The sequence below is a fragment of the Eulemur rufifrons genome, chromosome 15 (genome assembly GCF_041146395.1).
Source record: "Eulemur rufifrons isolate Redbay chromosome 15, OSU_ERuf_1, whole genome shotgun sequence".
Taxonomy (NCBI): domain Eukaryota; kingdom Metazoa; phylum Chordata; class Mammalia; order Primates; family Lemuridae; genus Eulemur; species Eulemur rufifrons.
The window spans coordinates 31,780,436-31,793,340 of record NC_090997.1 but is presented as its reverse complement, the minus strand read 5'-3'; the positions used below and the strand labels follow the sequence as shown (position 1 = coordinate 31,793,340).

Sequence of the window (12,905 nt, the reverse complement as noted above, 5' to 3'; positions counted from 1 at the left end):
AAAGAAGTTTTTATGAGAGTGTAAGGAATGGTAGTTGAGACAGAGAGAACATCACAACTAATAAAATGCAACAGCTCAGATCATGGATGAACAAGCCCCATGAGGAAGGAAGAGGCTGTAAATCTGAGGAGAAAAAAAAACACTGAATCTTTATATCCGGTTGTTATTATTACCTAATTAGGAATAACTTTTGTACCTCTTTAAGGGTGGATTTACATACCTAGAATAAGTATTCCATATGTAAAGTGATCTTTTATTTCAGCAATTCATTGACAGACATTCAAATTTTTGCTAACTGGATTTTGGGAAATTTGTAAAAAGAAAACAATGTATTGGTCCAGTTACAGAGTCCAGACAATCTCTTCTATCTACTATGTGAATGGATATTCAAAATAGTAATAATAATGGATAAATTCCATTTAGATAGAGCTTTACATTTAGAAGGAAGTTCTTTCACATGTATGGAATTTGATCCTTTCAGCAACTGTGGGAAGTAGGTGGGGCAGGTGCTATTATTTCAAATTTACAGAGAAGGAAATGGAAATATGAAAATGTCAAGTGAAGGACGTCATACTACAGTATCTTGCAGCCCTGAGGCTGGAGAGTACTTCGAATGGCCATGGAAAAATTAAACAATGTTCTATGTGTGATGTTTAAGTAAGGCTGATGCTAGTCCAAGTATAAACTAGAAGCTTGCCTTTTACACCCATAGTCTAGCAGAATAAAGGTAGATTTGGGGATCAGTTCCTGGGTTTCAATTCTGTCTCTCCCGATTACCATTGTATGAGCTTGGGCAAGTTACTTGACATTTCTAAGTTGTGAGGATTCCATAAGACATTGGAAGCATAGTACCTAATGTGAGCTAGTGCTGTAGTAAACCCTCCTGGTCCTGTCCATCTCCCTCTCTTCTGAAACCGTCTCCTGGAAGTTAGTGCTATTTCCTTCCCCAAGGAGATACTTAGCACTCTCATATTTTGTCTCTCTGAAAAGCTGCTCTCAGTCATACTCTTTAGGTATTTGAAGGTATTATCAATCCAAGACATCTCTACTTAATGATTTTTCTCCAATGAAGACTATTTGCTTAGGACAAGATGGCAGAAGATAATTTGAGAGAATTTAGGAGCTTTTTCCTTTGTACAGGTAAGATCAGCTCTGCTTTTTAACAGGAAATTGGACAAATACTTTTAAAAAAATATGTTCAACATAGGTGGTTGTGGCTAGCTCTCTAACCAGTTTAGTTGCTCTTCAATTACAAGCATTTTGATTAAAAACAACTTTATTAATGCATATTATGTGTGCATACATATCAACTAAGTCTTCTCTAAACACAAAATTTTTATTGAATATGGGAAGCTAAATTATGGGAAAGTAATATATATGACTTTCATGAAACACTGATTCACAAAGACAATTTAATAACATTAGTTCAATAAATCTACTTTTGGTAAATATGTCATTATTATAAATTTGGTTTTTCCCTAGGAGATATGATGTTTTAGGGGAGAAAAGGTTGTCTTTCTACATATACACATGCACACATACACAAAATTAGCTAAATAGAAGTTGTGGGAAATTATTCTTTGTAAAGAACTTGTCTTTTTGGTACCAACATTTCTTAAGAAAGTGAGAAAATATAAACTTGGCTTCAGAACAAAGGATCACCATAGAAAGATTGACCAAAATGTTTTAATTATTTGAGTCACTTCAGGGTATCAGGGAGTTTTCCTTTTGATTCCATTTTTTCAATCTTCATTGACACTCTCCTAAATAACAACACTACGTTTGATTTAGGGAACTCCTCTAAACCCCCAAAGGGAAGAACATTTTCTTAAGAAAACTGAGCAAAATATGCTGTTATCAAAGGATTGACAACTCCAGATAACTCCTAGTCCTTGATTCTTTCCAGACAATCAAACACACTAAAGTTTCCCCCCATAACTTTTCTAAAGACTAATTGCTCAGACATAATGTTAAAATTGTATAAAGTATTAAATCCTTTGGGGATATGATACATTATTTAATTACTGTTCGATAAGAGAGATAAAATTAAGATTTTTTAATATTTCACATTGTCATAAGAAATTCTAACACATGCTTCAGGAATCCCACATACTGGCCACTGGGGTGAGTCACACACCATCTCCAGTCCCAATTACAAACATTTTAGCTCCCTCCGACCCCTCTCTTGTTCTCTTACTGCCTTCCCCTCTGCTGTGAAGTAGGGCTTATGCCACACAGGGTACAATGTTGGAAAAGACAAATAAATGAAAAACAACAACATATTGATCTAAACACGTCTACCAATAAAGTGGAATGTCTCTTAAGCTACATGTAAATTGTAATAAAATACAACTAGCTCCATAAGACATCCTAACAGAGACGACAAATACTCTGCTGACACTTTAAAAATAGTATACTAAATACTATGATAGCTGCAATGAATCTTGCTCACTCAACAATCCAACCCCCACGTGCCACCAGAGTGACCTATCAATGAAATCTGGCCATGGGACTCTCCAGCTTAGAGCTCTTCATAAGTTTCCGTAGCTTTGCATGCCTTGTGGAGCTTCCCAAGAGGTTCGCCAGGACCCTGCCCAGCATGGCTTGATTTCATCACATCTGGCCTAGTGCTCTGTGTCTCAGCTGCCTGTGGTTGGTGGCCTGTCCCCACTTCCCAGAGGTTCAGCATTTAGTGCTTCTCTTCCAGCTGTTTTCCTCTGCCAGAAGTACCTAGCTTGCTCCCTCCCCCACTTCTGTTTGCTTTACTGGACAATCCTCCTCAATCTTTACACTCCAGCTGTAAATTTCTGTAGGGAACTACCCCTAATCTATTTCTTCTGTTCACATTTCTGTGAGTTAAACTTGGATCTCCTAGAAGGCAAGGACAATGGCTTATTCATTTTTGCAAGCCCAGCCCCTAGTAGAGTGTTAGGCACATAGTAGATCTTAAATAAATGCTTGTGAAACTGTTGAACAATGTGAATCAGGAGGAGTTAGATTTTTTTTATGTGCTTATTTTCTTAAAATGGTAGTTATGATGACCTTGAAAGGGCTGATTTTGAAGAATCTGTTCATTTATAACCATTTGGTAAACAATAGTCCTTTTTCTAAAGTATCTTATGTTTAGAAAAATTAAATGTGAAGATGGTACAGAAAAATGTGGGGAACCGATTATTTTACCTTTCCTTTCAATGCTGTCTTTAACTAAGCTCTGCAAGTAGGAGTAGGTGCTCCATAGGAGTTTTTGCAGCCTACTAATATACACATCATCAATTTAACCTACGATGTGAACAACTTCAAAAAATCCAAAAGCTGATGAAAAATGTATCTCAAGATGAAGTTCTGATAATACTTGTATGAGAGAAAAGATATTTTAGTCCATTAGAGGAGTTGTCCCAGAATCAGAAAGACGAAGAGTTTTCATAAACTATAGTTCTTAAACGGAAAATGAACTGATGGTACAGTCTAATACTTTGTTTTTAAACAAAAGCTGACCCATGAATAAAAACCTTTGGTTTTCTGCATAGATTTTTCCTTACTCCAACAAACTAGGTATTTTGTTATATTAAAAAAGTTAATAAACTACTTTTCTTTCAAATACCGTGTAGCCAGGAGTTAACGAACGCTGTGTCAGACCCATAGCTGAGTTGAAATTCGAAATCTAATTCCTGCAATAAAATAAGCACCTCTCTCGCCCAAACACTCTGGCAATAAACTAAAACCTGTGGAATTGAATATTACAAATCCTATCATACAGTCACATGTTTCTTAATCTTCTAAATTCTTCAGTAAACTCATTTGATCTATAGTCGAGAACTCATTCCGGAATTCGGTGTAATCCTCTTCTCGCCTAGACATTTGGCAAGCTTGTCACAAAGGCCTTCAACATTCAAATTCCTCCTTTGAGACAATTATCCTGTCTTAAAAGCAGCATCATAGGTTTAGAAAACTACATGAAGGTCTAATCTTGCCTGTTAACATTCAACAGCTTGTCTTCTTTAAAGCACAAAACAATTTTTGAAAAATCTTACAAAATGTTCTCTGTTTTGCCAAAGCATTTGAAATAAAAATCAACAAAGCTGATTCCTTTAAAAACTGGATTCCAGGGTGTCCAATTCATGCTCCCTCACACCCTCACCCCCCAACTTGCTTTTACGACCAATATCAATGAACACCAATGCACTGCTAATAGGACAATCCACCTGAATGGCTAAAGCGAAATGAAATCAGCAGGGGACGGCAATCATGTTCATTTTTGGCATGTGACCACACCCAAAGAAATTCCTAAAGTGTTGGAATTTCCTCCCTCTAGTGGGGTGCAGGGTGGTTTTGGTCTTTAAAAAGCCACTTATCTGGTCTTCGTTTTTTCCTTCACAATACATATTCATTTGTTTACTCATTCATTTAAATAATCAATAATCACATGCTACAGGCCAAAAACTGTCCTAGACAGTAGTGACAAAACAGAGGTTCAAAAAAAAAATCACAGTGTGGTGATCAGTCAGATAAGGAAAATAGAGTTACAATGCAATGTAGCTAGAGGAAAGGTTACGTAGGACTATGCGAGAACATTTGCAAAACATGGCATTTTGGAGATAGTAAGGGAAGATTACAGATTACAAAAGAAGGAAGGACATAGAGGAGGCTAAGCAAAGGTAATTAAAAGGCAAACCACGAAGGGCCCAGAATGGCATGCAGAAGATGTGGAAAGAAATTTTAAGCCAAATAGTTTTACACTATTAAAGAATTTTGAGCCATCCGAGCCAGCCTGGATGTTAAGCCTTAAGTTACATGGTCAGTCATGATTTAGGGGTATACTGCATTTGGAAAAGGTAGAAGCAATGAGAGCAGCTCTCAGATGGCTGCAAAAATGCAGGTACAAATTGACAAAGGCCTAAACTTAGGCAGTGGCAGTGAAGATGCAGAGGAAGATTCGTGAGCTACTGGGACACAGAACTGACATGATTTAGGGACTGTTTAGATGTAGAGGATGAAGGAGAGAAAAACATCTAGGATTATTTTTACAGCTCAGTTTTGGACATAGTACTTTTGCTGTAGCTAGAAGATGTCCAAGAGGAAATACTGAGCAGGCAATGGAATGTATGAGCCTGGAACTCAGAAGAAATGTCAGGATTGAAATGAAAAACTGGGATTCATTAATCCATCCAACATATGGGGAGAGAGGGAAAGTTGTTGACGAAGGACACAAAAATATGGCCCCAGACACAGGAAAAAAAGAACCAATGTCACTAAACCCAGAGAAGAATTTCAAGGGGAGAGAGTCCACAGTGGAAATTCCCGTGTAGCAGGGAAGTAACACGGACCCTGAACAGTGCCCAGGGAATCTGGGGCGACTCAGAGATTAGTGGAGAGCGCAGTGTCATGGAGTAGCTTGGGCACAAACCAGACTCTGGTGGGTTGCAGAGTTAGCGGAACCATAAAAACTGAAATCCTTTTTTGCTAGAAGCTTGAGGTAGAGAAACCAGATAACTAACTGGTTGGAGGGTTTTTATAGCACTTTTTGGCAACAACATTCTATGAAATTCTACTAACAATAGTTTTGTATCAAGAAAAATGGATATGCTTCCCCAGAAGCCTAACTTGCTACCAGCCCCCAATGTTAAGAAATTGAGGTGATGTAGCTCAGGGAGGTTCAGAGTAGGGTTCATCTGTTTGGATGCTTGACTTGGGGATGCTCAGGCAGACACTGCACTTGTTCCTGCCCCTGTAATAAAGAAGCAGATGGGGTGTGGACAGCTATCGGCTTCCCTTATCTCTCGGTTTGGGCTGGTGACGGTGGTGGGGGTGTAGGGAGTATGAACTACCCATCCAAGTGCTGAAACAGTAGAAAGAAGGACATTATTAACTGGCCAGGAGTACAAGAACCCTTAGGTAAACACACAGAAATAAGAAGAGACTCTCTGAAGGGACAGTCATCCTGTTAGTTACTCACGGGTGGTCCTGGGGGTCCTGGTTTTCCTGGGGGTCCCGTCTTCCCTCGTCTTCCCTTGAAACCAAAGAAAAACAGATAATAAATACTGTGGTTCCGTTTCACTTTAATATAAGACAATCTTAAATGGCAATATTGAAGACAGTAAAAATGAACAAAAAGTTAAAAAAACAAGTCAATTCTACATGACTTTTAAACATCAATGAATTCTAAAAAGCTATGGGTTAATTCTTAAGGACCACTGTGAGAAACATAGTACCTGAAATGAATGAATCGTAACTGTTGTCAGTAGCTCTTTACATGCTGCCTACCTTGATAGTCTAGCAAAGTATAAATAATATAAAGTATCTGGAAGATGGTCTAAGATTGGCATTTTATCTGATGATTCGGTGGTTTCTGATGCAATGATAAATACATCTGTCATCTCAAGCTGGTGTTTCTCATAGAGGGGTCTGAATTCTAATCTTGTAGAATTTACTTGAGGGTGAGTTTGGGTGTTAAATATGCATATTCCTGGGATTCATCCTCGGCTTAATGGTTTAGAATCTCTGGGGACAGGAGAATCTGCATTTTTAAAACCACTTCAGATAATTCCCATGCTCACTAAAGTTTAAAAAGCACTGCCCAGTGCCCTATTATAATTATATATGCAGTATAAAGCATTAACTAACTCTTCTCTTTCCTTTGGGTGGTTAAGCTGTTTTATAAGTGAACTAAAATGTGTAATTCTTGTGTACTAATCTTCATTATTACAACCGAATATTAACTTTCCTAAGTTCACAACTAGATAAATTCCAACTGCAAGATCAGAAGAATAAGTGTGTGCTAACGTCTCTAGGTAACTGTGTGTCTAATATTTAAAGAGCATTTCATTACTTATTATAAAATTATTTTCTTAAACTTTTTTCCCTTTCTAACAGGAAGAAGTAAGCTTGTGCATTGAAAGCATACATTTTGAATGAGAAGTATTTCTGCATGTGTTTTCTAAATATGATCACTTTAATTCATTATTACTAATAATTCTATTTGATTACCATGTTGGTAAAATATTAATACATATTAAGACTTATTAATATTTAAAAAGTAAAAATATTGGGTTGATCTTTTCAATGCTTTTTCGGGGGGAGAGTTGTAAGCATACGCACAGAAAGGTCCATTTCATTCACTAATTCTCTTGTTCTGAAAGTGTCAGGCAAAGTCACTTGATTTCTCTGATTTTCTTTTAGGCTTGGAGTGCGGTAGGAAGTCTAAATGCCAGCTGAACCAGTACAGTAAGTTTTTGGAAGCAAACAAGTAAATACTATGCTGTGATTGGGTGAGAAATGCATCCGAAGGCAAATTAAAGGCTCAAGGACTCACATAAAAACAGGAGTATTTTTCATAAGTAACCCTACCTAACATCTACAGGACAGAATTTCAAAAAAATTAATTAAAAACAGAAACATAATCAGTGGTATTTTCATGTGCCTTCCATCTTAGAGATCTAAACCTTGGAGTTCTTTTGGGGATTGTAAGATTGGAATGAATATATAATTTAATATTCTTTAGAGTTAATACAAATTATACATATCTACAGCATTTTCTAGTCTTGCAGTTTACATTTTCTGAAATTGAACATATTTGGTCTTTTAGTAAATGTAAGTCAGTTAGCCTCTGAGGACTAATCAATGATAAAAAGTTTACTTAGAAAGAAGCATTGTAATTTATTAATTCACAAGAGCACAAAGAAACTAAATCAATGGCATCTAAGTAAGTGATTGGTTCATTCTTTAAGCACACATTAGGTTGAGGTAAGTTAAAACCATAGGATCAACTTTAGTTTACATTCTGCTTTCTTCAAAGGAGACATGTATATTGATTTGGGCAGGAAGTGGGGAAAAGGAGGCTGACATTGATCAACTTTTATCACAGAGTTAATGTTTAAGACAAACCAAATGTCAGATATTGTAACACAATATTGGCATGTGTTAAGATGAGGAGTGAAAAGCATACACAATTCAGTACACAGCAAGGGCAAGCATCCAAATTCTTGCATATCACTGCTGATTTAAGTCAGCCTTGCCATTGTCACAGTGTCAATGTGTATGCTGAAAGAGTGCAGAGGGAAGGTTGATTTTGTTTATGTATGTTTGCTAAGAGTGGACATACAGGTAAAATATTGTTGAGGATTGTTAAGTAATTGGAATATTGTGTGCAGACAACTTTAACCAGCACATATGTTCAATTTAAGCCTGATTTCTAGGCTTGAATTTCTAGTAACACCTTAAAGCAGAGCTTTTAAAAGCAACACATTTACCTTTTTCTTAGACCTACCATCAAGTAATATATACAAATCAAGTATCCCTTGTCCAAAATACTTGGGACCAGATGGATTTTGGATTTTGCATTTTTTTCAGATTTTGGAATATTTGCATATATATAATGAGATATCTTGGAGATGTTACCCAATTCTAAACACAAAATTTATTTATGTTTCTTATATACCTTATACACATAGCCTGAAGGTAATTTTATACACTCTTTTATATACTTTTGTGCATGAAACAAAGTTTTGACTGTGTTTTGACTGCCACCCATCACATGAGGTCAGGTGTGGAATTTTCCACTTGTGGCATCATGTTGGTACTCAAAAATTTTGGATTTGGGGGCATTTCAGATTTTGCGTTTTCAGACGAGGATTGCTCAACCTGCAGTAGGAATAGAATCTGCCTTAGGACAAAACTCTTGTGACTTAAGTCCCAAGTGTCAGTGACCTCTAGAGGGGGCTCTGACAGGACAGAGCAGAGGGGTGGATGGATGAGAAACGTGAGTGGAAGCTCCAGAGTGTAAGGGAGCTATTGCGGTCAAAATTTCTACCAATGTCACAGTCCCTGCCCACTCCCAGGCATCACCTTTCTTCTCTCCAAGGAGCTCCAGGAATTAACTCCCTGTCTTCTTTCCCTTCTTCAAGGGCCCAGGCTGCACTGAATAGTCTCACAGTCCCCTGTTCCTCCCAAGGGTCTTCTTTCCTTTTACTTAAAAGCATTAGGGAAAGGCAAAAGCCAACCTAAGAGCTAACAGTAGATTTTTGGTAGAGTGAATTTTATTATTTAAGCCAGAACAATTTGGAGAGCATTTTCTTATTATAATTATGTCAAGACAACAGGCATAAACCACCACTCTCAACCTAGGACTGAAATCAGACTCCGCCATTTTTCAGAGGAAGGTGTAATCTGTGAGTCTTTGCTCTTTTCCTTGCAGGGCTCCAGGGAACTGGATGAGGACAGCTGGGGCCACGACCAGGGGCTGGGGCTGTTGATGGTAGCGCCAGAAAGAAGCCAAGAAGTCTCCTGACAGGATGGGAGGAGTGTTTGCATGTTTGTTTCCACATCTGTCTCCTGCTATTTTAGTCCGTTTATACTACTACAAGGCTTGTTCTAGACTCACTTTAAAGTGAGGCAAAAAGTGGGGGTGTGCATGTGGGTGTGGTGAAAATCCTGGCAGACAACTCTGATAATTGCTGAGCTGGGAGAGGTCTTCCTGGTTAGGGTGGTTGTTCGTAGGTGGCCATTTGTTCAGGAGCAATTCTGATAAATTAGAGTCTGGATGAATTTCCAAACGGATAGAGACCTAGTGTTCCAGCATTATTACAATTGAGGTCATCCGACACTTTCCTGAAAATTGTGGAATGAAGCACAAAACACAGATTTACCCTGTCAGGTTGCCCTGGAAAACTCAAAAGTGCTCAATATGTCAGTTTTCTGTTTGGCAACAGTGTAAAGATTATTAGACAACAATTTAGATATCTGCCTAATGATCTGAGCCCAGTAGTGCTCAAAGCTGACCACGTACCAGTACCACCTGGAGGGCTGCTTAAAACAGAGCGCTGTGCCCCACTCTCACAGTTTCTGATTCAGGTAGGTCCAGGTGACATCTGAGAATCTGCATTTTCAACAAGTTCCCAGCAATTCGGATGCTGCTGGTCTGGGGACCCCATTTTGAGAACCACTGCTCTAAAGCTAAAACTCTTATTTCAGATTTAAAGTCAGACAAGCCTGGACAGCCCCTTATATCTTATAAATCTTGTAGCTCAGAATGAAAGAATTCAGTTGGTTTTCTGATTATGTGGAGCTTTGAGAATAAAATGTTCATCGTCAAATTCAGAAGCACCTGGATTGGAATCCCTGCTTTTTCTCTTGTGGAAACCTTTTGTACCAAGATTTCATCGCTATAAAATGTTACTTATACTTTACGGCAAGTTTGTTAAAGGATTAGAAAAGAGATCACTGGTAAAATTCTTACTGCACACACCCTAGGATGGCTACTATCAAAAAACCAGAAAACAACAACTGTTAGTGAGAAAATGAAGAAATTGGAATATCTGTGCACTGTTAGTGGGACTGTAAAATGGCATAGCCACTATAAAAAACAGTACAGAGTTCCTCAAAAAATTAAAAATAGAACCATCATATGATGTAGCAATCCCATTTCTGAGTATATACCCAAAAGAATTGAAAGCAGGGTCAAGAAGAGATATTTGCACACCGATGTTCATAGCAGCACTATTCACAGTAGTCTAGAGGTGGAAGCAACCCAAACCACCACCAGTGGATGAAAGGATAAACAAAATGCAGTGCAAACATACAATGGAATATTTTCAGCCTTAAAAAAAGAAGAAAATCCTGTCACATGCTACTACATGGAGGAACCTTGAGGATATTATGCTAAGTGAAACAAACTAGTCACAAAAACAAATACTGTATCTAAAGTAGTCAAATTCATAGAGACAGAAAGTATTCATAGAATGGTGGTTACCAGGAAATCAGGGGAAGGGAAAAGGAGGAGTTGTTTAATGAGTATAGAGGTTCATTTTTGCAAGATGAAAAAGTTCTGGAGATCTGTTTCACAACAATGTGGATATACTTAACACTACTGAACTGTACGCTTAAAAATGGTAAGGATGGCAAACTTTATGTGTTTTTTTTTTTTTTACCATAATTAAAAAACAACAACACTTTTCCCACAATGGGTAGTACATGGTAGTGGTAATAAATGCTAGTTTCTTTCCTCTCTGCCCTTATACTACCCTCTGTCCAATTCTCTACTTTTCCATATAAAAATGTTTGATAAAGTCTCAAGGAAACCTTCTAAAATGTGTAGTGTGTATTCTTTAAAAATGTGTAAGCAACTCTTAATTATGCATATGGACTTTTAAAAAAGTCTAATATAACAACCAAGATGCCCATTAGAAGTAGAAATAAACAATAAATTGTGGTTTATTCATATAATGGAATAATATATAGCAATGAAAACGAACAGAATCAAACTACATGCAACAACATGAATGTTTCCAATAAATGTAAGGTTGGCCAATTCATACAAAGAACAAAAACAGACAAACTGAGATATGCTGTTGACAGTTATAATGCGTTACTCATTAGGGGTGGGAGGGTTACTTAAAGGAGGCATGAACAGGGTTTCTGGGGGTGATGATGTTTTGTTTCTTCCACTATGTGCTGGTTGTGTGTGTTCATTTTGTGAAAAAGCAAAATCTGTACCCTTATTTTTTTATGTATATATAATATATATTTATGAATGGATGTTATATTTCAATAAAACTTAAAAAAAATTAAACCAAGACATTTCCACAATGGAATTATTTTATTTGAAGGCTAATGACTTCATCCATCTGCATTTGCTATATACAAGGCCACAGAGGGTCACCATTATCAGAAAGGAAAAAAAAAAAGCTATTTAAATAAATGACATCTACAAATTTTCAACAGTAAAAATAGCCTGACGCTTCCAGGATGACTTGCAGAGTAAGAGTACATGTATCTTAAATTAGACTCTTGATTTATAAACACTTGGCCCTCAAGAAGCATTAAGAAGGGAAGAATGCAAATAATGGACTATTGGTACTTATCTGACAGATGGTTTTTGTTGCTGATGAGGATGATGATGATGAAGATGAGGTTACAGCAGTAACTGGGCTTAAATAAAGGATGGTATGCAGACCCCAAACCCACAAGATGAAACATGTGTCTAAGTATTCTCTCTAAATTGTGAGGTCTTGCTCATACAGCTGGCTCCTCTCAAATATTTCCCTGTTTCCATCTGTGTATTTTGCACACTCTTAGGCATCAGCTCAGCCTGAACAAGGTACCAAAGAAATGTCAAGAAAGAGGAGACAGGGCCTTGACTGGCACACACAACTGTGAGGGAGGTGTTAATTACACAGGAAAACATTACAGACTATTTGGGAAATTTAGTTTTCTTTTTTTTACATTGTGAACGGAAATAAAATTTATGACTGGTGTAAGAATTACCACATTTTGAAATCAATGATATGTGCAAAACTGGGAATGGAATACTCATGTGAGGAATGCACACTGTTCGAAGTGCATTTTATTTCTCAACAGATATTTAAAAATATATCGGTGACAGTAATGACACTAGTCATAAAGGTCTCATTACTTCAGGGATCAGACGAGTGGCTCTTGTAAGGACACGGGAAGAGGATGTAATTCAGCATGAACAAATGATTTGAAATAGGTTTAGGGTTAAGGAAAGACGAATCTATACTATTGCTTTCCTCACTGAGGTTGGGATCTTAGAATTTCTAAATCATTCCACAATTTCCCCATCTCTCTGCCTCTTTCCTTTCTTTTCCTTGGATGGACTCTACCAGTAACTAATGCGGCTTTTCAAAACAAGCTAGAAGTTGTAACATTATTAACAGCCCCCTCAGCTATGATTAGATAAGGATAATCTGAATAAATGATAACACTTCATTAAAACAGGATTAAGGTTTCCTTGGTGTGGGTATCCTTAGCATTCAAAATTCAGGTTATTTTGCTGCTATAATTCTTGAGCTTCTCTTGTTTTCTCACAACCAAATCAGATTTTTTTTTTATTTCATCTTGTTGTTATGGGGGATACAGAATTGCAGGTTACATACGTTGTCCATGTACTG

General features: G+C 37.3%; 1 protein-coding gene across 1 annotated transcript in view; it reads right to left on the bottom strand.

The window, feature by feature from the left end:
- Positions 1–12,905, bottom strand: part of COL19A1 (collagen type XIX alpha 1 chain) — a 293,777-nt gene that overhangs the window by 100,500 nt on the left and 180,372 nt on the right. Inside the window, exon 15 of the mRNA XM_069489063.1 lies at positions 5,954–6,007. Coding sequence (XP_069345164.1) covers positions 5,954–6,007 — 54 coding nt within the window. The remainder of the gene's footprint in view (positions 1–5,953; positions 6,008–12,905) is intronic.